This window comes from Ornithorhynchus anatinus, chromosome 7 (assembly GCF_004115215.2).
Source record: "Ornithorhynchus anatinus isolate Pmale09 chromosome 7, mOrnAna1.pri.v4, whole genome shotgun sequence".
NCBI lineage: Eukaryota > Metazoa > Chordata > Mammalia > Monotremata > Ornithorhynchidae > Ornithorhynchus > Ornithorhynchus anatinus.
The window spans coordinates 62129810-62150332 of record NC_041734.1 but is presented as its reverse complement, the minus strand read 5'-3'; the positions used below and the strand labels follow the sequence as shown (position 1 = coordinate 62150332).

The following is a 20523-nucleotide window of genomic DNA, read 5'->3' as shown; positions in this document are numbered from 1 at the left end:
CAGAGTAGCCACCATGGCCAGTGGAACAGAGGTCAGAGGGTGGATGGCTGATTGGGGAGTGAGAAGCGGGGAACACGGGGCTAGGTGGGGAATACATACGATTGAATGAAGGAGAAGGGCTCCAAGGCCAGCGAAGAATGTGGGAGTGGGAGCACCCATTTATGACCCCAAACCTCACCTCTCCTTCTCTTCAAGGCACCGATGTCAAGGGTGGGTCGATCCTGGGAAGCAACATTGTCGGGTTGCTTGGATGTGGTCCGTCCACTGCCACCCCCTCAGTCTGGGTTGATTTGACACCCTCAGGTGACTAACAGTCAATTTACTTCGGCTACAAAAACCAACCCACTCCAGTGCCGATATTCCCCCTATGCTCATGGACCGCTCCCTTCGGCTGTGGAGGCGGTAGGATCCCACAAAGCAAGGTCAAACTGCGGAAGTGAGTTCCTGGATACCTAGACATGTATCTGTACGCCAAGGAGGGGAAAGGACCGCACAGAGGGGTAAGACAGGGAAGAATTTCCCGTTTGTCCCATTTGGATTTCGCCAAATGATCCCCGGGATAAACTGTTGGTAGAGTCAACTCACTGGGGAATCCCAGATTTCTTGCTCTGGAGGTTTGCGGGGGGGTGGATTCCCATTAATCATTTCTTCTATCCCGCTGCCTCCAGGAAAAATTGTCCTCACTCAATGTGATGGGGATCTCACTTCCAGGACAGGGCTGTCTATTGGTAGTTTCATCATTCCTTTAGTCTGTGAGTTCCTCGTGGTACCAGGACTGTGTGCAATCTCATTATCTTGTAACTCCCCCAATGTTTAGAGCAGTTTTGGCACGTAATATGCACTTAACAAATACCGCTTTTATCATTATCGTTCGCTTCACAGTGTCTTTTCCACGTGCCCTAAGGAGGGAAACTGAGTCACTGACAGAATCAGTTGTATTTATTGAGCACTTACTGTGTGCATAGCACAGTACTAAGCGCTTGGGAGAGTACAATGCACAATACAACAGACATATTCTCTGCCCACAACGAGCTTACAGTCTAGGATGTGACTTTCAGGTCCTCAACTGCCAGTAAAGGAGAGAGCCTGCGGGTTCTGACTCCTGGTATTGTGCCTAGACCACTGTCTTCCTCCCTCTCCTGTATGCCTGATCAATGCAGCTGATGATTTAACACATCTGGACTGTCAGCCACGTTCCAGGCCCTCTGCAATACCCACCTGTGAGTGTCTCTCCCATCAGTCATTAGGGAGGAAGTCCAGACAGAAGAAGTGAGTTTTGCAGAAGGGTTTAGAGGAAGGGAGGGAGGCACCCGGCCAGACAGGAGGTTGTCTCAGGCATCGAGGGCGGGGGAAGTACAAAAGGAACTTCAGCTAGACAGCCCTGAGGGAGGAGAAGGACCTAGCCACCTGTGGGGAAGAGATGCCCGCTCATCCTCATCACTTCTCTCTCACTTGGAGCTTGTAAATGTCGCAGGGATGAGCCAGGCCAGGCCCCGGTATGTGGTGGACCGCTCGACATACTCCCTCACCCTATTTGACGAAGAGTTCGAGAAGAAGAACAGAAGCTTCCCCGTCAGAGAGAAACTCTGCAACACTTTCAGGTAATCCACCAACCCATCCCAACTAATTATAATAAGAATAAGAATAATGAAACTGGTTAAAGGCTTATTACGTGCCAGGTCCTGTACTAAGAGCTGGAGGAGATACTGTCTCACATGGGCTCACATTCTAAGTAGGAGGGAGAACTGGTATTGAATCTGCATTTTACAGATGAGATAACTGAGGCACAGAGAAGTGAAGTGACTTGCCCCAGGCCATCCAGGTCAAGATGAGAACCCAGGTCTTCTGACGCCCAGGCCCGTGCTCTCTCTCCACTAAGCCACACTGCCACTCTAAGGAGGGAGGAGCGGACAGGGCTGCTCTAGCTGGGTCCTGGGGTCTCACATGGCAGATTGCAGGGCCCCAGATACCTGGGGTCTGCCCCTTGGTGTCGAGGAGGGAGTAATAATAATAATAATGATGGTACTTGTTAAGCAGTCAGGGGATTCTGCACCATCTTCACCCGGGGGGTCTCCTGGAGCCAAAAGCTGAGCCGATGGGAGGAATTCAGACTCCCCTTGAACTCCTCTAGCTCTAAATCTAATTCCCCCAGTTCTAAATCACAATTCTCCCACTCTCTTCTGTGTCACCCTTGCACGTGGATTTGCTCCCTTTATTCACCCCTCCCGCAGCCCCAGAGCACTTTTGTACATATCCATAATTTATTTATTTATATTAATGTGTGTTTCCTCCTCTACACTGTGAGCTTATTGCGGGCAGGGAACGTGTCTACCGACTCTGTCATATTATACTCTCCCAAGCTCTTAATACAGTGCTCTGCACCCAGTAAGTGCTCAATAAATATGATTGATTAATCATAGCAGTTCCCCCTCCGATGCCACAGGATGCCCCAGTGGTCCCGTGGAAGATGCTGGGCAGAATGGAGACATTCTGTTGCTTAGGGAAAAAGCTAGGGGTCTGGATTTTCTCCAAGAAGCTCCCCATTTCCTCTCCCGTTCCCGTACCTCTTTTTGTTTCTTTTCTCTCTCTTCAACTGGCGATAGAAATGAAATGGCCACTGGGAAAAGCGGACTGGCTTCCTGCCGGAAGGCAGAGGACTGGTTGAGATGCCCTCGAGAGGTGGATGGGTTGAGGCCCAGCTCAGCTGACCCAAAGACCCGGAGAGGCAGCCCCAGGCATGGCCACCCTCCCCCCACCAGGTTGTCATTCTCTGCCAGCCCGGGGTGGCGGGCAGCCCTCGGGGCGCAGTGGGGGTTGATTTCTTCCTCCAAGGATCAGCAGCCGCTGATTCAGTTACCTGGATCGAGGTCAGGGGCGATGGCTGAGGCAGGGATGCAGGTGGAACTGGTTCAGGCTGGGGAAAGCGCCCACTTGAATCTCCGCCTGACACCCAGGCCCAACCCTGCTCGTCCAGGAAGGCTCGGCGGCCGGCCCGGTGGTTACAGCTTCTCCTCTGGGCACCGGCTGCTGTTGTGAGCCGGCCCCCACCTTGACTTCCCCGGCCCGTCGTGGCCAGCGGATGGGAGCTGGACCCCGGGGATTCGGGGAAGACTGGGATGGGTCGGCTGCGGACCCGTCAGTTCCTGGTGTGGCCCCCCACCGGGATTGTCGCCCTTCTCCCACCAGCCTGGCATGAGTGACAGCTCAGGAGCATCGTTAGGTTCAAATGCCTTCTCCTCCCCAGCCTTCCATTGGCCCTGCCTTCAATCAACCTGCAGGCATTCTGCTTTCATCTGGGCTTCTCATTCAACCTCGAAATAGCCCTAAGCCTTTTGAAGCCACCTCGCAAACAGGTGGCCAGCCCACTGAGGCCATTTCCCCAGGCTTCACCTCACCCCTCGACGAGGCCCGGAGAAATAAATCTGTGAAATCAGTGTCTTGCCACTCACGAGGCTGTTGGAAAGGGGTGGTTTTGATTTCTTCCCCTCCACCCCCCACCTGCAAGCCTTCTTTACTATTCTTTTTTTCTTCCACCCCACCGGAGACATCTCTGCAGCATGAGAAGCAGATAAGCAGCATGGCGTAGTGGATAGAGCCCGCGTCCGGGAGTCGAAAGGTCATGGGTTCTAATCTTGACTCTGCCGCTTGTCTGCTGTGTGACCTTGAGCAAGTCACTTCGCTACTCTGTGCCTCAGTTATCTCATCTGTAAAATGGGGATTGTGAGCCCCCAGGTGGGACAGGAACTGTGCCCAACTCCATTTGCTTGTATCCACCCCGGCACTTAATACAGTGCCTGGCTCATAGTAAAGGCTTTAACAGAGACCATCATCATTATTATTATCATCATTATTATCTGCAGAGGTTAAAAGTCTTGCCCTGGTTCTGGGCACTTCTACATTCCCCACTCTGTCCAAGCAAGGAACACTGTTGGAAAGAAATTGAACACATTATCATGCTCTAAGACGTAGCGTGGCCTAAAGCAACGAGCAAGGGACTAATCAGGAAGCCCGGTACCAATCAGTGGTATTTATCAATGGACGTCAGGAGGTCTGGGTTCTAATTTCGGCTCTGCCATTTCAACGAATCAGTGGCATTTATCACACGCTGATTGGGTGCAGAGCACCGTACTAAGCGTTTGAGAGCATAGACTACGAAAGGGAAGGTAGGGATGATCTTTTTCCTGCTGTGTGACCTTGGGCCGGTCACTTAACTGCTCTCTGCCTCAATTTCCTCATCTGTAAAATGGGTATTAAACACCTTTCTTCCCTCCCCTTAGCCTGTGGAACAGGAGCTGCATCTGATCTGATTGTGTTATATCTACTCCAGCACTTAACACACTGTCTGGCACATTGCTTGACACACAGCACAGATATTATTTTGAATAACTGGTGAGAATCATGTCTCGGCAGTGGAGGATTTCTCTTTTTATTATTAATAATAGTTGTATTTTTAATTAATAATATATTAAGATTATTGTTAATAATAATACTAGTTAAATGATTACGTGTCGAGCACTTATTTCTCTAATGATTATCATTATTATTATTATTGACAATAATAATAATAATAATACTCTTTAAGTGCTTACTATACGCCAAGCACGATTCTAAGTATTGGGGTAGGTGCAAGTTAATCATGTTGAAAACAGTCTGCGTCCCAAAGGGGACTCACAATCTAAGTAGGAATAAGTAGGATTTAACCCCCATTTTACAGATGAGGTAACTGAGGCACAGAGAAGTTCAGGAACTTGCCCAAAGTCACACAGCAGACAAGTGGCATGACTGGGATTAGAACTCAGGTCGTCTGACTCCCAGACCAATGTTCTTTCCTCTAGACCATGTGACTTATCTCTAATAGTCTTTATGGAGTATAGAAATATAATCTTGTTTCTAGCCAGCACGAGTTACTTTCAGGAGTCAGAAGTGGAGGTCAAATCACTTGACCTGCACTTCCCACCCCCACCCTCAGGGTCCAGAGCAGCCCGGAGGCAACAATGGAAGCCATGTTTGGGCAAGTCACATAACTTCTCTGTGCCTCAGTTCCCTCATCTGTAAAATGAGGATTAAAGCTGCGAGCCCCACGTGGGCCAACCTGATCACCTTGTATCCCCCCGGCGTTTAGAACAGTGCTTTGCGCCTAGTAAGCGCTTAACAAATACCACCATTATTATGTCAAGATGCAGTGGGTCCAGAGCCCAGCCACCGAATGGCCATAAAGTAGGCAGGGGGGTCAAAGAAAACACTTCATCTCATTTCCTGGGACCAGGATCCCCATTCTCTGAGTGGCAACCCAGAGGTAGAAAGACACAAAGCATTTCCTGTGTTAGTTTTGGCTCTGAGTGACATCCAAGGGACCAGTGTGGGGGACTCGATTATTAAGCAACACCAAGGAGTAGATGACGGGAAGGAGAGGAAGCTTAATCAGAGCTCGGAGATTAGTCACCAAAACCGGTATAGATTCCAGCCTGAAGGGTCTGATTGCCTCGAGATCTGGGAAAGGTCAAGTAAGCTCCACTGTCCCACCAATCAATCTCCCTTCCTTCACTTCAGGTTCTAGGGCTGATCCCCTGACAGAGAGTGCTAGGCATTTCCTGAAGGGAAGAAATCGCTGAGATTTCTACCCTCTCGTTGGCAGAGAGAGAGGCTTCCTTCTGCCCGCAAAGAGAAGCAGCACAACACAGGACCTGGGTTCTAATCCCGGCTCTGACACTTGTCTTCTGTGCGACCTGGGGCAAGTCACTTAAACTTCTCTATGCCTCAGATACCTCGTCGGTAAATGGGGATGAAGACTGTGAGCCCCATGTGGACTGCATCCAACCTGATTATTCATTTATTCAATAGTATTTATTGAGCGCTGACTATGTGCAGAGCACTGTACCAAGCGCTTGGAATGGACAAATCGGTAACAGATAGAGACAGTCCCTGCCCTTTGACGGGCTTCCGGTCTAATCGGGGGAGACGGACGGACAAGAACAATGGCAACAAATGGAATCGAGGGGACGAACACCTCATTAAAACAATAGCAGATAAATAGAATCAAGGTGATGTACGTCTCATTAACAAAATAAATAGGGTAATACAGATTACCTTGTATCTACCCCAGTGCTGAGTTTAGTGCCGGGCACATAGTAAGCGCTTGACAAATACCAAAAGAAAAATAAAAGTGAGCCTGAGAATCAAACCCAGGCACCCCAGTTTTCACTGCTGGAGGGCTGGGGGACTGGGTTGAGGTTATGAGACGGTACAGATAGAGATGTGTTAGACTGTAGCTGGAGGACAGGAAGGAAATAATTCCTGGCCTCTGGCAACTGAAGGTCTGTCTCAGATCTCATCTTCAGCCCGGTTCCCTCTCTCTCACACTCTCTCTCTCTCTCTCTCCAGATGTTCCACTACCAAGGTCAAGACTGTGGTGTTCAGCTTACTCCCCATCCTCTCGTGGCTCCCCAAGTACAAGATCAAGGATTACCTCATTCCCGATTTGCTGGGGGGGCTCAGCGGGGGATCCATCCAGGTACCTCAAGGTGAGTTGCCTGCAGGATGGACTCAGGAAGCCGGGATCGGAGACAACACCAGCCAGGCTCGTCCTGACTCCCTTTCCTGCAGAGAAATCCAGTTTCTTCTCCCCTTAACCATTCCCTGTCTTCAAAACTCAACTAAAATTCACCTCCACCAGGAAACCTTCCCCAATTAAACTCACCTGATTTGATCACTCCAATCTCATCTCAGCATTTCTTTATGTCTGTGTAATTTACAGGCTTGTAAGTTATTTTTGACGTATCTTTCATAGGCTTGTTGTCTTTGGACGCTTGGTGTTTAGGTATGTGTGTCTGTGTTTGTCTCTTCGCCACCATTTAGTTATATTCTCCTTGAGGACATGGGCTAGGTCCTCTGCTTTTCCTGTCACTCCTTGCAGTCCCCAGACAAGGCTCTGCCCGCAGTGGACGCTGGGAACAGACTCGGAACTGATGACTTATCTCTTGCAGGGATGGCGTTTGCTCTCCTGGCCAATTTACCTGCTGTGAATGGCCTTTATTCTTCTTTCTTTCCACTCCTGACTTACTTCTTCCTGGGGGGAGTTCACCAACTGGTTCCAGGTAAGTTCTCCCAAACCCCCTTCCCCTTGGTCCCCGAGGAACGGCGGGAGGGCTTGGGAACCAGAGAGTTTGGTGGGATAGGGGTACTGGAAGGTGAAGATTTCTATCAGTTCAGGTTCCACCTGATTCCCCACTGAAAAACACTGTATCTCCGAACTGGACGAACTTAAACGGATCGAGAAGTCTTGCCTCAGCAGACTGCACAAGTCTTTATCTCCCAATCGCCCTTTTGGATGTGTCTTCAAAGTTTTCGTAAACTAAGGAGGATCATCTACGTCCGGGTGCCGGAAGGGAGATTTTGAAGAATGAATCTACCGGGGAATTGTTTCCAGTCCTTGCCTAGCATGGAAACACCCAGGAAGTATTTTCCTGATGAAATACAGAGGCAGTACCTGCTTACAGTCATTGGGGCAATAGCTAGGGATTGGGTTGAGTGTTGAGCATTGCAGTGTGCCCCTAGGACTGTGTCAGAACTGCTCATTTGTTTCTACCCCAGTGCTTAACACTGCAGTCAGCACATACCCCGATCAATTAACTGGCAGCCCTGAGGATTTCGGCTGTTCTGCTGCACCCCAGGAGAGCTGTCTGGCTAGGGCGACTGAGGGCTCTCGAAACTCTTCGGGGTCCTGGGCAGCCCCCTGAATCTAGTGTCCTTGGCTGGGTTGGGACCACAGGTACTTTTGCCGTCATCAGCATCCTGGTGGGTAACATCTGTCTCCAGCTGGCTCCAGAGTCCAAGTTCAGCGTCTTTAATGCCACGAACAACACGACCTCGGTGGACAGAGCGGCCATGGACGAGGCCAGGCTCCACGTCTCTGCCACGCTGGCCTGCCTAACGGCCGTCATCCAGGTGGAGGTTGCCTTCCCCTCTCCCTCCCCTCAGACCTCCCCACCACTGAGGGACTCGGCATCTGGGGGAGGGAGAGTCAGGGCCCTGGTGTAGGACACAGGCCCCTCAGGGTGCCCCCTACCCAACCTGAGGGATAGGGATCCTGTCTAATTCCTACTGTGCACTATTTCCCAGGGTTTAGTACAGTGCTCTGCACACAGAAGAACTTAATAAATACTACTTCTACTATCACTACTAGTCACAGGGGAAGAAACTTGGAGAGGTCAAATCCTCCATCCTCCTGCCTTAAGGCAGGCTAGCACCTGAGAGCCACCCTAGATTGATGAGAATCTCACCTGGGTTTTCATCTCACCAGAAAAGGGAACTCCACAACCTCCATTACAGTCTCTCCATTGCAGGGCCTAACACCCCTCCCTGTCATAAAATTTTTCCCGCTGTCAAATCTAAATTCCTCTTACTACATCTTAAGCCTGTTCACCCTCATTCCAAGCCTCCAGGGAGAAGGAGAAGAGCTGGCCCCTGGTTCTAGAATATGGCCCTTTATTTCTTTGGAGACAGTTATTGAATTAGCCTGATCTTCCCTTCTTGGGGCTAAATCATCTCTCCTGGACACTTCTGGAGACTGAGAGCAGGGTCAATCATCAGAGGTATTTATCGAGCGCTTACTGTGTGCAGAACACTGTACTAAGAACTTGGGAGCATACAGTCTGGATTGGGGGGGGGGTGGAGGGGTGGCTAGCTTCAGGGGAAGCAGTAAGGTCATCGATTCCTGGGAGGTCTCACTAATCCCAGCCCCTTTCCTCTCCAGATGTGCCTAGGCTTGGTGCAGTTTGGCTTTGTGGCCATCTACCTCTCCGAGTCCTTCATCCGGGGCTTCATGACAGCTGCCGGGCTGCAGATCTTCATCTCAGTGCTCAAATACATCTTCGGGCTGACTATCGCTTCCTATACTGGCCCCGGGGCCATTGTCTACGTGAGTCTGGCTGGAAGGGAGTCGGGGACGGGGTTTGGTGGGGCGGGGAGATTGACAAAAACCCAGGAGAAAGGGATCCTGCTCTCTTGGGTACCTACTCCAATACCACCACCTCTCTTGGATGGGGAAGTTATAATGACAATAATAATAAGGGAAGCAGCATGGCCTATTGGAAAGAGCAATGGGCCTGGGAGTCAGAAGACCTGGGCTCTAATCCCAGCTCTGCCACCTGCCTGCTGTGTGACCTAGGCCAAGTCACTTCGCTTCTCTGTGTCTCAATTTCCTCAACTGTAAATTGGGGATATAATCCTACTCTCTCCTACTTAGGCTGTGAGCACCATGTAGACAGGGATTGATCCAGCCTGGTTATCTTATAACTACCCTAGTGCTTAGTACAATACGTGGTACGTAATAAACCCTTAAAAATTTCCATATTTTTATTATTATTATTAGGTCAATTAATCAATCAATGATATTTTTTGAGCACTAACTGTGTGCAGAGCACTGCACTGAGATCCTGAGAGAGCACAATACAACAGAGTTGGTAGACATGTTCCCAGCCCACAAAGAGTTTACCTTCTAGGGGGGCAGACAGACATTAATATAAATAAATAAATTATAGATATGTACACAAGTGCTGTGGGGCTGAGGGTGGAGTGAGTTTCATGCGCTTAAAGGGTACAGATCCAAGGGCATAGCCGATGCAGAAGGGAGAGGGAGCCGGAGAAAAAGAGAGCTTAATTGGGGGAGGTCTCTAGGAAGAGATGGGATTTAATAAGGGTTTCAAGGTGAGAGAGTGGTGATCTGGCATATATGGAGGGGAAGAGAGCTTCAGTTCAGAGAGAGGTTGTGGGAAAGCGTTCAGCGGTGAGAAAGATGATAGAAATACAGTGAGCAAGCTGGCGCTAGAGGAGTGAAGTGTGGGGGACCGGCTCCAGTAGGAAATCAGTGAGGAGAGGTAAGGGGGGGTGAGCTGATTGCTTTAAAGATGACGGGGTTTCTGTTTAATGTAGCGGTGGTTGGGCAACCACTGGATGTACTTGAGGAATCATGGACTACTACTATGATCATTATAATTATCATCGTTATTGTTAATAGTGGTATTTTTTAAGTTCTCCTTTATATCTAACCTATCTCCCTCTTGCTGCCACTTAGACTCCTTTCCCCTTGCTGTATCCAGAAAGGAGCTCTGCCTAACCTGGAAAGGCACAAAATCTGTCTTCTGGAAGCTTGGCAGGGATGGGTCAGAGTGGGGTGAGCGGCCTGCTCAGGGCTTGCCCACCGCCTCGACTGTGACTCCGTAGAAAAACTAGGAAGCCCCTGATGGAGAGTTTGCCGGAGTCCTTGGGAGTGAGATTTCCCTCTCTCCCCCTGCTGGATCTTCCTTTACTTCCCTCTTCTCTCTGCTCCTCCCTCCCCTGCAGACATTCATCGATATTTGCAGAAACCTGCCCCACACCAACATCGCCTCGCTGATCTTCGCCCTGGTCAGTGGCGTCTTCCTGGTGCTGGTGAAGGAGCTGAACGTCCGCTACATGGACAAGATCCGTGTGCCCATCCCCACCGAGCTCATTGTGGTGAGGGGCCCAGCCGGAGGGGGTCCGGTCCACGGCCTGGGGGCCGGAAGGGGCTGTGGGGGGCGCCTAGCCGAAGCCAGCCCAGGTAGCCTAGACCCTCACAAGTTGGAGGGACAGAAGTCTGCCCTAGGTAATTGGGAGCTAATCCTAACAATGATAATAATAATAATAATAATACCTTGAGTAGCAGCATGGCTTAGTGGATAGAGCACGGGACTGGGAGTCAGAAGGACCCAGGTTCTAATCCCCGCTCTGCCGTCTGTCTTCTGTGTGTGACCTTAGGCAAGTCACTTCACTTCTCTGGGCCTCGTTTACCTCATCTGGAAAATGGGGATTAAGAGTGTGAGCCCCATGTGGCACAGGAACTGTGTCCAAGCTGATTAACTTGGATCTACCCCAGTGCTTACAGCAGTGCTTGGCACATAGTAAGCGTTTAACAAGTGCCATAATTATTACCTTGAGTTTGTTTAGCACCAATTTTTTCCTAGTTCTTTTACAACGGTGACCTCACTTCAACCTCACTGTGTCCCGGTGAGGTAGGGACAGATACGCGAGGTACAATCCGCCTCCGTGAGTGACTCTGATGGACTGACCGGGCTAAAATGAGTAGTTCCCGACCAGGAATGGATCACTTGCTTGTTTTGTCCTTCCCAAGTGCCTACTGCAGCCCCAGTGGGATGCTTAATAAATAGCTTTCCTACTATCACCTCCCCACCCCTTCCAGCCCTCTTTGCAGGGGAGGATAGCCTGTTGGAGCTGCCTACGTCCCTGCTCTGTTTGAGACTTGTGTCACCCCTCCCCTCTGTCAGGTAGTTGTGGCGACAGCTATTTCCGGCGGTCTGACGATGCCCCAAAAATACCACATGCAGATTGTGGGAGAGATCCGCCAAGGGTGAGTAAAGGCCAGAACTGAGACCTCTGTGGGGGCCCTGTGGTCGGTGCTAGAGTCTGATTTGGGAGAGGTCCCCTGGACTCGGTTTGACCTGCCCCTGACTTGACCTTGGGCTGAGGGAGCTGCAACTGTCCCTTCCCTCCTCCAAGAGGCCTTCCCTGACTAAGCCCTCATTTCCTTTTATCCAACTCCCTTCTGCTTCACCCTGACTTGCTCTCTTTCTTCACCGCCCCCTCCCAGCCCCACGGCACTTATGTATATATCTGTAACTTATTTGTTTATATTAACGTCTGCCTCCCCCTCTAGCCTGTTAGCTCTCTGTGGGCAGAGAATGTGTCTGCCATATTGTTATATGGTACTCTACCAGTAAGCGTTCAATAAAGATGACTGATTGACGACAGATTGACCGCTCCTCTTGCAGATTCCCCACCCCCGTCTCCCCAGTGGTGAGTCAGTGGCGGGACATGATCGGCACAGCGTTCTCCCTAGCCATCGTGGGATATGTCATCAACCTGGCCATCGGGAGGACTCTGGGGGGCAAACATGGCTACGACGTGGACTCTAACCAGGTGAGCCCCTCCCTCAACAGGAAGCCGGTGGGAGGGTGTCCTAGGGAGGGTGGGAGACCGGGTATCTGTCGGGGGATCATTTAATTAGTCACTCATCGTATTTATTGAATGCTTACTGTGGGCAGAGGCCTGTACTAAGCGCTTGGGAGAGTATAATATAACAATATAACAGATACATTCCCTGCCCACAGTGAGCTTACAGGGTCTTCAGCAACAATTCTCTCACTTATCTATCTCGCTGCCAACCCCTGGACCACGTCCTTCCTCTGATCTGGAACTTTCTTCCCCTTCCAAGCTGACAGACCATTAATTTCCCCACCTTCAAAGCACTTGTGTTCATATCCATAATTTATTTTGATGTCCGTCTCCCCGCCTAGACTATAAACTCCTGCGGGGATCAGGGAATGTATCTGCCAACTTTGCCGTATTGTATTTTCCCGAGCACTTAGTAGTACAGTGTTCTGCACACAGTAAGCGCTCAGTAAATACCACTGATAGCCCCTGGAAGGGGCATCTAGGGATTGAAATCAGATTGAGATTGAATCTGCAATTGTTTGGTTGTGACTTGACTATTGTAGAGTCCCTTCTGGGTGCTGATCCCTTGATGATCCTAATCATTATTGTCCAGTTGCTCTGGTGGACTAGACTCAGCGTCTGGTTCTTGGAACTCTGAATGAAAGCCAGAAGAACTCTGGCAAAGATGTGTCCACCTGGAGGGGGCTACTTTTCAGGAATCCCGGTTGGGCAGGTCCTGTCCCCTGTCTCTTTGGGTTCTGCCTTTGTCTCCACTGCTGAGCTGAACCCTATCGTGGGGACCCGAGGGGACTTGGCTTGGTTCCTTCAGCTAAGAATTGCCACTTCCCTCATGGACTAGTGGATAAAACACAGGCCTGGGGGTCAGGAAGACATGTGTTCTAATCCCGGCTCCACCACCTGTCTGCTGTGTGACCTTGGGCAAGTCACTTCCCTTCTCTGTGCCTTAGTTCCCTCATCTATAAAATGGGAATTAAGACCGTGAGCCCCATGTGGGACAGGAACTGTGTTCGACCTGCTTATCTTGTATCTACCCCAGTGCTTAGAACAGTGTCTGGCACATACTAAGTGCTTAACAAATACTACTACTATCATTATTATTATTATTATTCTTAGGAAATGATCGCTCTTGGCTGTAGCAACTTCTTTGGCTCCTTCTTCAAAATCCACGTCATCTGCTGTGCCCTGTCTGTCACCTTGGCAGTGGATGGGGCTGGGAGCAAATCTCAGGTGAGATTTCATGTCCCTGGGTCACAATCCAGGGAGGAAAAGGGGGGTGGGGAGACCTGAGGAGCAGACGGGCTGGTGGTCAGAACCTGCAGAGGGTGTGGGGGTCTTCGGAGACCCAGTCCTACTCCTGGAGAGAGAACCTGGGGTGAGAAGGAAGCCTAACCCACTCTTGGATCCAACGCCTGTCTTTTCTGTCCCCAGGTAGCCAGCCTGTGTGTGTCTCTAGTTGTTATGATCACCATGCTGGTGCTGGGGGTTTACCTGTACCCCCTCCCAAAGGTAAGAGCATGGGGGGACCACCCCCCCCACCCCTGCCTAGGCTTAAACCTCCAAGAAACAGGAAATGGGGAAGGGGGCGGTGTGGGAGGGAGGGAGAAACCAGCTCACAGCTTCCTATAACCTAATGCCTCCTGCCACCCCACCTCCAGATCCCGTTCCTCCACCTCCAGCATCAGGAACTGACTTGATTTGTGAAATCTGGGGAACAGCATGGCCTAGTGAAAAAAGCTAGAGCCTGAGAGTCAGAAGACTTGGGTTCTACTCCCGGCTCTGCCGCTTGCCAGCTGAGGGACCTTGAATGAGTCACTTAATGTCTCTGTACCTCAGTTTCCTCATCTGAAAAATGGAGATTAAATAGCTTCTCCCTCCCTTTTAGACGGTCTCTGACCTAATAATGATAATAATAATTTTATATATTATATTGATATATCCATATAAATAATTTATTAGTATGGTACTCGTTAAGTGCTTGCTATGTACCGAGGACTGTTCTAAACACGGAGGTGGGTACAAGTTAATCAGGTGGGACACCGTCCCTGTCCCACATGGGGCTCACACGTTTAATCCCCGTTTTACAGATGAGGTAAATGAGGGCCAGAGAAGTTAGATGACTTGCTCCAAGTCACCTGATTTTAAGGTATCTACCCCAGAGCTTGGCACAGAGTATGCACTTAACAAACATGAGAATTATTACTATACTTTATCCCCTCAGCCTCCATCCTTTCCCCCATCACCAGACCATTCCCTGGGCACCTCCCCACCAGAATCGGAGCTGATGGGGCCTCTGGCCTGATCTGTGTCTTCCTGCCTCCCGACAGTCTGTGCTCGGAGCCCTGATTGCTGTCAACCTCAAGAATTCTCTCAAGCAACTCACTGACCCCTATTACCTGTGGAAGAAAAGCAAGCTGGATTGTGTGAGCACCTGCTCTGGACCCAGACTTCCCTGGGGCAGGACCAGGACGCCAAAGCTCTCTTACGGCCATCTCTGTACATTTGACCCACTGTGGTCAGTCCATGCTCCGGGCTAGGCGCTACGTTGCCTAAAATGTCTCATTTGTCCCTCTCCCCAAGCCTCCCCACTTTAGAGCAAGGAGTCTTGAGATCTAGAGAGGTGAGAGGCAATGTGGCCTAATGGGAAAAGCACAGGTCTGGGAGTCGGGTACCTGTCTTCTAAACCCAGCCGCTCCATTTGTCTGCTGTGTGACCACGGGCAAGTCGCTTCACTTCCTCGTGCTTCTGTTTCCTCAACTGCAAAATGGGGGTTCAATACCTGCTGTCCATCCTACTTAGACTGGGAACCCCATGGGGAAGGGAACTGTGTCCAACATGATTATCCGCTTTCTATCCCAGCACTTAGTACAGTTTTCAGCACATAGTAAGCTCTTAACAAATGCTACAATTATTGCTATTATTGAGTGACAGCATATCAACAATAGGTGTGGGAATTGGAGCCAGTGCCTGATTGCCAGCTCTGTGTCCTCTCAATTGATCAGTTGTATTTCTTGAGTGCTTACTCTGTATAGAGCACGGTTCTAAGTGCTTGGGAAGAGCTAGGGGACAGCTATGGGCTCTGGACTGAAAAATCACGTGCTTACGCCCAAATCCTCTCTTCCAATCAGTCAATCGATCAATGGTATTTATTGAACACTTACTGTGTGCAGAGCACTGTACTAAGTGCTTAAAAGAGTACAGTAAAATAGAGTTGGTAGACCTTTTTGATCTTGCTTAATTTGGGCCTGGCACTACATTTTAAACCTTGGGGTTGATACAAGCTGATTGGACTAGACACAGTCCTCGACTCTCATGGGGCTCGCAGTCTTAAACCCCATTTTACAGATGAGAGTAACTGAAGCACACAGAGGTGATTTACCCTAGCTCACACAGCAGACAAGTGGCAGAGCCGGGATTAGAACCCAGGTCCTTTTGACTCCCAGGCCCGTGCTCTATCCACTAGGCCATGCTGCTTCTCAGCCCACCAGGAGTTGTAGTCCAGAGGGGGAGACAGGAATTAAAGTAAATTATGGATCTGTGCCTAAGTGGCTGCGGGTGGGGTAAAGATCAAGTGTATCGAGTGCTTAAGGGGAACAGGCCCAAGCACGTAGGTGACGCAGAAAGGAGAGCGAGTTGGGGAAATGGGTTGGGTTTCTCCAGGGAGGTCACGCTGGGCCAAGGTGGGGATCTCATTTCTAATCCCAGCTTCTTCCTTTAAGTGCCTGGGACCGCGGACAAGTCACTTAACTTCTCTGCACTCTTCCCCACAGTGCGTCTGGGTAGTGAGTTTCCTTTCCTCCTTCTTCCTGGGGCTTCCCTACGGCGTGGCTGTGGGTGTGTCGTTCTCCATCCTGGTTGTCATCTTCCAGACCCAGTTGTGAGTATCCCAGCTGGGGTAGACCCCTACCCTCCCTATCCATCTCTCACCAGTGGGGGAGGCAAATCAGAGCTACCACCGGAAATAGTAATGCAATCAAATAATCGATGAATTGTATTTATCGAGCGCTTACTGAGTGCAGAGCACTGTACTGAGAGCTTCAGAGACTAAACAGACTGAATTCGTAGATACGTTCCTCGCCCGTAAGGAAGCAATGTGGCCCAGTGGATAGAGCACGGGCCTGGGAGTCAGAAGACCTGGATCCTACTCCCGGCACTTCCTGTCTACTGTGTGACCTTGGGCGAGTCACTTCACTTCTCTGTGCTTCGGTTACCTCAGCTGTAAAAAGGGGAATAGGATGGTGAGCTCCATTTGGGACATGGACTGGGTCCAACCTAATTAGCCTGTATCTACCCCAGTGCTTAGTACAATGCCTGGCGTATAGTATTGTACCATTAAAAAAAGGAGTTTAGCGTCTAATGCAGTTGGCGGCTATTTCACCGGTGCCAGAGGCAGGGCCCAGTCTATCCCAAGGAACCACCCCCAAATCCTCCCCTCCTCTCAAGTCCACCCTTAAAAAAAAAGCACAGCCAGAGGAAACAGCAAAGGCCTGGGAATTTAAAAAAAAATGTTGGTATTTGTTAAGCGCTTACTATGTGCAGAGCACTGTTCTAAGCACTGGGGTAGATACAGGGTAATCAGGTTGTCCCAGGTGAGGCTCACAGTCTTCACCCCGATTTTACAGATGAGGTCACTGAGGCACAGAGAAGTTAAGTGATTTGCCCACAGTCACACAGCTGACAAGTGGTGGATCCGGGATTCAGACCCATGACCTCTGACTCCCAAGCCCGGGCTCTTTCCACCGAGCCATGCTGCTTCTCTAATAATGTTGGTATTTGTTAAGCGCTTACTATGTGCAGAGCACCGTTCTAAGCACTGGGGGAGATGCAGGGTAATCAGGTTGTCCCACAAGGGGCTCACAGTCTTCATCCCCATTTTCCAGAGGAGGTCACTGAGGCACAGAGAAATGAAGTGACTTGCCCGCAGTCACATAGCTGACAAGTGGCGGAGCCGGGATTCGAACCCATGACCTCGGACTCCCCAGCCCGGGCTCTTTCGTCTGAACCACGACTGCTTCTCCGAATAAGAGGAACTGGGTTCTAATCCCAGTTCTGCCACATACCTGGGCTGTGCGACCATGAGCGGATCATTTAAATCCTCTATGCTTCAGTTGCTTCATCGGCAAAATGGGGATTCAGTACCTGTGCTCCCTCTTATTTAGAAAGTGAGTCCATGTGGGACTCGATTACTTTTTATCTTCCCCAGTCCTCAGTACGGTGCTTGGCACATAGTATGCTCTTTACGAATACCACAGTTATCGGTATTATCCTGCAGCTTATTCTGAGCAGATGCCTCCTTAGCCCCAGGATGACTGGAATCAGTCTATTTACTGAGCGCTTACTGGGTGCAGAGCACTCCACTAAGCGCTTGGGAGAGTCCAATGTAACAGAATTGGTAGACAAGTTCCTTGCCCATGTGAGCCTACAGTCTAGATGGGGAGAGAGACGTGAATATGAAGAAACATTAACAGAAAGCCTGGAGAGCTTGTCCACATTTTTGACAGACCAAAGAGAGAGAAGAGGGGAGATGGAGAGGACAAATGAATTTAACTTTGTCCCTAAGAGGGGAAAACCATTACTATTTTCCATCTCCATTAACCCCCCTTGAAACCCGGGGGAGAGATGGGGAGGAGGGCAAAGGGCAGGGCAAAGGGCAAGGAGGAAAGGGGGAGGTCAAGAGTCCTGGGGGTGAAGAACTAAGGTCACCACTGTAGGTCGTTGTGGGCTGGGAAAGCGTCCGTATTACTGTTACTGTGTACTCTCCCAAGCACTTACTCTAGAGCTCTGAACACAGTAAGCGCTCCATAAATACGACTGATGACTGACTAGATGCCACAAAGACCAAGTTCCCTGGGTCATCCTCTCCTCCCATTCTGAGAGCCTCCCGAGCCCCACCCTGCCTTTTGTATCTCTCGTTGACTCACTACATCCTCCATTGTCACGATCATTAATATCACTAAATCAACCCTGTTTTGCTTCCTCCTCCAGTCGGAATGGTTATGCCCTGGCCCAGGGCATTGACACTGATATTTACGTGAACCCCAAGGCCTACAGAAAGGTGAGTAGCACATCCAAATTAGGAGCCACCGCTCTACCCCTCCCCATCCCCTACAAGACTGAATCTAGACCCAGCGGCAGGCAGTTTCCCTCTCTGCCTGCCAGAAGACCCCCAAAAGAAGATGATAAGAATACTAATAATGATGATATTTGTTAAGCGCTAGACTGTAAGCCCGTCGTAGGGCAGGGACCGTCTCTATCTGTTACCGATCTGTTCATTCCAAGCGCTTAGTACAGTGCTCTGCACATAGTAAGCGCTCAATAGATACTATCGAATGAATAAATAAAATGCTATTGAATGTGCCAAGAACTATTCTAAGCGCTGGCGATTATTGTGGCATTTGTTAAGCACTTACTATGTGCCAGGCACTGTACTAAGCACTGGGGTGAATACAAGCGAATTGGATCGGACACAATCCCTGTCCCATATGAAGATCACAGTCTTGCAGGTGAAGGAACTGAGGGTCCTAGAACTGAAGTGACTTGCCAAGGTCACACAGCAGACAAGTGGCAGAGCCAAGATTAGAACTCAGGTCTTTCTGATTCCCAGGCCTGTGCCCTAGCCACTAGACCATGCTTCTCAAGCCATCCCCACCTCTTTCCTGCTCCCCCATTTCTTCCATCTTGCCCAGCATGTTGGCCGGGACCTGGGTAAGGATAAGATCAATTTCCCATTTGGCTACACATTTTGGGCTGATTTCTTCCGGGCCAAAACATAGTGGATCTGTGCTAAAACCCAGAGCTAGCTTGGAGGGTGATGGGCAGGAGGGAGGTCTGGGTTCTATTCTGTGCTCTTCCCCGAAATGCTGAGAGAGCCTTGTCCAGTCACTTAATAATGATGGTATTTATTAAGAGCTCACTACTGTGTCAAGCACTGTTCTAAGAGCTGAGGTAGATATGAGCTAATTGGGTTGAACCCATTCTCTGTCCCACAGAGTGCTCACAGTCTTAATCCTCATTTTACAGATAAAGTAACTGAGGCACAAAGAAGTGAAATGACTCGCCCAAGGTCACACAGCAGACAAGTGGCAGAGCCGAGATCAGAACCCAGGTCCTTCTGACTCCTGTCCTCTATCCTTTAGGCCATGCTGCTTCCTACTACATCTTTCTGTGCCTCATTTTTCCCATCTGTTCAAAAAGGATAATCATCCTTGGTGGGAGCAAGGAGTGGATAGGGGGACACTATCCCTACTCTCCATGCACTGTGACCTAGTGGAAAGAGCACGGGCCTGGGACTCAGAGGACCCGGTTCCATCACTTGTCTGTTTTGTGTCCTTGGGCAGGTCACCCAACTTCTCGGTACCTCGGTAACCTCGTCCGTAAAATGGGGATTAAGACTGCGAGCCCCATGTGGGACAGGGACTGTATCCAACTTGATTAGCTGGTATCTGCCCCGGTGCTTAGAACAGTACCTGAAACATAGTAAGTGCTTAACAAATACTATTAAAAAAAACAACCTTATTCCTTCCCCGCTGCCTCCCAAGGGAGTGGCCGTGTGGCCGACTTCTCTGACCCCAGCTAAGCCCCGCTGGGCTCTGTCCCTGTAGTCCTGTTTCTGCGGTCTGAACCTGGCTCCCTATCACAGGTCCAGGAAGTGGAGGGGATTAAGATCGTCACCTACTGCTCCCCACTCTATTTCGCCAATTCTGAGATCTTCAGGCAGAAGGTCATTGCCAAGGTAAGCTTGAGAACTCTTCATTCCGCTGGGAGACTGCCATCCACCCACCCGGCCTGATCTGGCCCAGAGGAGCAGGGGCCGAGGGCTGGGGGAGGTCATCCCTGGTTGGGAAAGAAAGCAGCGGGAGCTGGTTCTGAACGAATGACGGGCCCCTTCTCCCTGTTTCTCTCTGCAGACGGGCGTGGACCCTCGGAAGGTGCTTCTGGCCAAGCAGAAATACCTGAAGAACCAGGAAATGGGGAGAAAGATGCCCACGCAGCAAAGAAAATCCCTATTCATGAAGGCCAAGGTGACCTGACTCCCGGGCGTCCCACTTGTTCTCTGCCCCTCAACTTCCCGTAGCACCCAAAGACCCTCCGTCTCCTCTAGTGACCCAATCGTCCTCCAACTCCCGTAGCATCCAGCGGTCAATCAGACGATTGCATTTATTGACAGTTTACTGTGTGCTGAGCACTGTACTAAACATTTGGGAGAGTACAATCCAACAATAGACACACTCCCTGCCCACAACGAGCTTGCAGCCTAGTGCTCCCCTAGCACCCAAGGGCCCTCCACTTCCCCTAGCACCCGATGATCCTCCACTTCTCCTCCACTTCCCCTAGTACCCCAGTACTCTTCCTCCTCCCCTAATACCCAGTGGTCCTCCAGTGCCTCTATGGAGGAGAGGGAGAGCTGAGTGAGTGAGAGGTTCTCAGGAGTTTCTGCTTGACCCAGAGTGGAATAGGCAAGCGACAGAGGTTTTTGAAGAGTGGGGAAACAGGGGCAGAATGATGTTTTAGAAAAATGATCTGGGCAGCAGAGTG

At 50.2% G+C, this 20523-nt stretch overlaps 1 protein-coding gene across 1 annotated transcript in view; it reads left to right on the top strand.

Moving 5' to 3' along the window:
- The first annotated feature begins 1474 nt into the window (after positions 1-1474).
- The window catches only part of SLC26A9 (solute carrier family 26 member 9), a 31481-nt gene continuing 12432 nt past the window's right edge, over positions 1475-20523 (top strand). Inside the window, exons 1-15 of the mRNA XM_029069514.2 lie at positions 1475-1601; positions 6382-6521; positions 6984-7094; positions 7769-7944; positions 8753-8917; positions 10342-10494; positions 11304-11386; positions 11808-11955; positions 13105-13218; positions 13420-13497; positions 14316-14411; positions 15759-15865; positions 17974-18043; positions 19628-19720; positions 19896-20009. Coding sequence (XP_028925347.1) covers positions 1477-1601; positions 6382-6521; positions 6984-7094; positions 7769-7944; positions 8753-8917; positions 10342-10494; positions 11304-11386; positions 11808-11955; positions 13105-13218; positions 13420-13497; positions 14316-14411; positions 15759-15865; positions 17974-18043; positions 19628-19720; positions 19896-20009 — 1773 coding nt within the window. The 5' untranslated portion in view covers positions 1475-1476. The remainder of the gene's footprint in view (positions 1602-6381; positions 6522-6983; positions 7095-7768; positions 7945-8752; positions 8918-10341; positions 10495-11303; positions 11387-11807; positions 11956-13104; positions 13219-13419; positions 13498-14315; positions 14412-15758; positions 15866-17973; positions 18044-19627; positions 19721-19895; positions 20010-20523) is intronic.